The 4,540-nt window shown below is 39.9% G+C and overlaps 1 protein-coding gene across 1 annotated transcript; it reads right to left on the minus strand.

Moving 5' to 3' along the window:
• Positions 1-296: 296 nt before the first annotated feature.
• On the minus strand, positions 297-1,256 carry LOC121043854 (olfactory receptor 4C15-like). Its single transcript, XM_040495853.1, has one exon. It carries the CDS (start codon positions 1,230-1,232, stop codon positions 297-299), a length of 936 nt encoding a protein of 311 aa, XP_040351787.1. The 5' UTR covers positions 1,233-1,256.
• Positions 1,257-4,540: the final 3,284 nt, after the last annotated feature.

The raw sequence follows: 4,540 nt of genomic DNA on the forward strand, positions 1-4,540 counted from the left end.
AAAGCATGGGATGAGTGACAACAGGTCTGATAGGTAATTTCTCCCTTCAATCTTTTTTTTTTTAAGATTTTAAGTAAACATAATATCCAACGCTTTTACTTTACTATGAAGATACTGAGTTACCAAATCAGAGTCGATAAGCGATCTAAGTGTGAAAACATTTTTCCTGACCCCATATTACTGGGTTTTTTTATTGCATTACATTAGCTCCTATCAAACAGACCCAAACACACAAAGGCTTAGTCTAGAAAATCTGACTCTTTTACTCTTTACAATATTTTGTAAACTTCAATGTTTTATTTGTCACTACAAACCACCATTATTCTGTTCCACATTTTCTTTATGGCATTTTTCATTTCCTTGTTCCTGAAAGTGTAAATCAAAGGATTGAGCAAGGGAGTTAGGATGGTGTAAAATATAGCCACCATTTTGTCAAAAGAGAAAGAAGATGGAGGTCGTGCATACACAAATATGCAAGGGACAAAGAACAAGACCACAATAGCAATGTGAGATCCGCACGTGGAGAGGGCTTTCCGCTGCCCTTCAGGACTATGGGTTCTCAGAGAGAGCAAGATGACAACATAGGAGATGAGTAACAGAGAGAAGATTATAATGCAGATAGACCCACTATTGGCGACCACCAAAAGGCCAAAGATGTGAGTGTCAGTGCAGGCAAGCTCCAATAATGGGTACAAATCACACATGAAGTGATCAATGACATTGGGGCCGCAGAAGGGAAGCTGGAAAGTAAAGAGAATTTGTATCATGGAATGCAGAAAACCCCCTGTCCAGGCTACACCCATCAGAATGGTACAGAGCCTCCAGTTCATAATGGATGTGTAGCGTAGGGGCTTGCAGATGGCCACATAGCGGTCGTAGGCCATGGCTGTGAGGACAATCACTTCCACCCCAGCAAAGAAGTGTTCAGCAAAGAGCTGGGTCATGCAACCTCCAAAGGAGATGGTTTTCCTCTCATAGAGGGAGTCCACAATCATCTTTGGGGCAATGACAGTGGAGAAGCAAGCATCGAGGAAGGACAGGAAGGCCAAGAAGAAGTACATGGGGGAGCCCAGGAGTGCTGGGCTGCTGCTGACGGTCACCACAATTAGCAAGTTGCCCCCGACAGTTGCAATGTAGCTGAACAAGAATACAACAAATACTATTTTCTGAACACTGGGATTCTGCGAAAGCCCCAGGAGGACAAACTCAGTTACGAAGCTTTGGTTTCGCATGATTTGCAAGGAAAAGCTAAAAGCCGCCAGAGGAGCCTGTGCAATCTGCAATTATGAGAAAGAAAAATTTGTCTCGGACCAGCGGACAGTAATGCAACAGTCAGTAAGAAGTTGGTGCATCCACACGAAAAATTATCTTCTGTGTTTCTGGCGTCACTGTGACTCACACAAAAGTCAAAGTTTGTTGACGGTGGTAGTGAGCGGTCAGAAAGAATTGGGGAGGAGAAAGGTAGTATTAAATACTTAAAAATAGCGAGAGTTCCAATAAGGGGGAAGAATGGAGGTATCCACGTGTAGAGAAATAGTTTATCTCACTGCCAACTTGGGTCCCTTAGCCTTGGCTTCCAGGAGTGAACTGTTGGCAAGGGTTCTGAAGCACATCCAGCTTCTGAGGAAAGGACCATGACGACGCGGTCATCACGTGCACCGTGAGATGGAATGGGAGCCGAGGGGACTCGCATGCCATCCCTGATAGGAGTCTGCCTGATCTGCAAACAGAAGAAATAACATCCAGGTTAAAAGGTCCTTGCAAATCATGGCTACTCCCCAAATATTTCTTTAAACATCTGAGATGAACTTGGCCTTTAAGATGAGTTCATTCATTCCTTATAAAAGAGAAAGATACATGAGAAAGCTCCATGTGAACACAGAACAAGTATGCATGTGTTAAGTCGGGGGGTTTTTTTATTCATCATTTTAAAATAAGAACAAACGTTTTTTGTGGGTTTTTTTTGAAGTACCTATTTCAGAGTCTTGCCATGATGACTAAGTTAAATAATACAAGAAAAACAATTGTTCAGGGCCCACTGCCCAAGAAACAGTCCATGTTAGGTCTTATCCCTATTTTACTGATGGGAAGCTCATGCTTACAAAGATAAGGTTAGCAAATAACGGGTGCTAGGTCTGGGATTTTAACAAAGAAACTCTGGCACTAACCCCCAACTCCATCCACTGTGTCAACAGAAACGAGTAAGAACTTTCTTTTTCTAGCAAGAACACAGAGCAGGGTGGCCTTTCAAACGTTCATCCACCTGTAGAGGTTTTTACCTTCTGATTTCCTTATTCATGTTTGAAGGAGTCCCTTTGATGAAGGACACAGAACAGATGAGTGTAGAATCAGAAGGTAATGACCCAATTACTTGAAGGTACAAATTGATAACAATCACATAAGTAAGGAACAGTAACAGCACGGTGAATATTGCCAGAATCTTAGGGCTTTATTAATTACTTGCTAATTAATCATACAAAGTGGTCCAATCTGATTAAGCACAATTTGCCAAAGCATATCTGTTGCTAATGAATATGACTTTATGGTAAAGTGGGGATATTCATACGTAACCTGCCTGCTCATCTCACAGGATTATGATGTGGGTCAAACTGGAAAAAGGAAAAGTGTCACTTAGATTCAGCAGTCCTTACCAATCATAATTACTACTCTCATTTAAAAACCCAAGCACTTTACCCACAGAAATCTTTTCCATAAGGCATCCAGATGATTCCTCCAACTTTTGACATTTTCGATAGCAAAACACAGCTTTGAAGAATGATTATGTCCTCACCTGCACATATAGCAGAAATTTATCCATCCTTACGTATATGTATGTACATATACACATAATCTATGTTTATTAAACAGGTGAATAAAAGAATAATGGGTCTTATTGGGCAAATTAAAAATAAGCTGATTTTTGTGAACGCCCCTTAGAGCTAATCAAAACAGTTTACAATGTTAATAACACTAACCAATGTACAACCATGTATACGAATATCTGTTGTCTCTTACTTTAAGATAACTATTTCCATTATTTTTCCAGCATACTAGACATTCCTAAATAGTGCCTGGACTGCGAAGTTGATATTTGGCTACAAGCTGTCACTAAGAAAACAAGAATATCAAACACTAGAAGGTCATTGGATCAGTCAACAACCAGTTATTAAAAAGTAAAGAATATCAATGCAGTGATCAGCTTATCCTAGAGCCAAAGCAGGAAAGAAATGAGGAAGCACATCAGCTCCAGATTCATACAGACCAGGCTGTTCTACTTAGTTATATCGTGTGATGGAAAAAAATCACTTGAAATTCTCAGAGACTCTGATTTTACTTCTGTAACTGGGTATATATAAAAATGCCTATTGGTAGGATTCTTGGGAGAATCAGAAAAGGTGAGATTACATAACATTTATGTAGTTAGGATCATAGGAGAAAAATTACAATAAATGGTAAGAACAAGCCCCAGAGCTACTGACAGAAGAGAGATGACAGTGGTTTTTTTTTTTTTTTTTTTTTTTGTAATGTTTATTTATTTTTGAAGGAGAGAGAGACAGAGCGTGAGCAGAGGAGGGGCAGAAAGAGCAGGAGACACAGAATCTGAAGCAGGCTTCAGGCTCTGAGCTGTAAGCACAGAGCCCGACCCGGGGCTCAAGCTCACAAACCGCGAGATCATGACCTGAGCAGAAGTCGGATGCTTAACTGACTGAGCCACCCAGGGGACCCCCAAAATTTTTTAACAATATAAACAAATATTCAGTTTCTGCTGTCAAAAAACTAGCAATTACAGCTTCATTGCTGAACACCCATGTGTCATTGAATAAAACCACTAAATTTCAGCATCCTCTCCCATAAAGTAGATTTAGTAACGCTTGTTCAAGCTGATGGCTCACAAGAGTCAAATGACATAGTCATTATGCCTATGTTTTGCAATGTACAATCCAGAAGGAAGATGTGAAATATTGATATCAGAGTGATATTTAAGCAGTGTTTACACCCACAAAGCAAGCTGAAAACGTTAATCTATCATGAGATAAAATGTGTCTTTAAAGTGTTGGTTTTTAAAATTATATTAATTCTAAAATCGCAGGGAAACTCTCATTATGGAATCATTTGGAAAATATTTTTGTAAATATTTCCAGAATCATAAACATGTTTTTATTCCTTATAGTAGTGACTCCCACCCTAAACAAAAAATTATTCTAAAAGTGAAATAAGGTGGTGTCACTTTTTCTGTTTGTTTCAAACAACAGAAATGTATTTTCTCATCGTTCTGGAAGCTGGAAGTAAAAATTCAAGGTGTTACCAGGGCATTTCCTCCACAAGCTCTAGGAGAGAATCCATTCTTGCCTCTTCCAGCTCCAAGTATTCTTTGTTTATAGGCGCGCAGCTTCAGTCTCTGCCTTAGACTTCGCGTGACTTTATCCTCTGTCTCTTCACATAGCCTTCTCCTCTGCATCTTGGTCTGGGACTTCGGTATCTCTGTCTTCTCCTTTTCTGTCTCACAGGGATACTTGCCATTGGATTTAGGGCCCATCTG

Source organism: Herpailurus yagouaroundi, unplaced genomic scaffold (assembly GCF_014898765.1).
Source record: "Herpailurus yagouaroundi ecotype Mexico unplaced genomic scaffold, PumYag 187, whole genome shotgun sequence".
Classification (NCBI taxonomy): domain Eukaryota; kingdom Metazoa; phylum Chordata; class Mammalia; order Carnivora; family Felidae; genus Herpailurus; species Herpailurus yagouaroundi.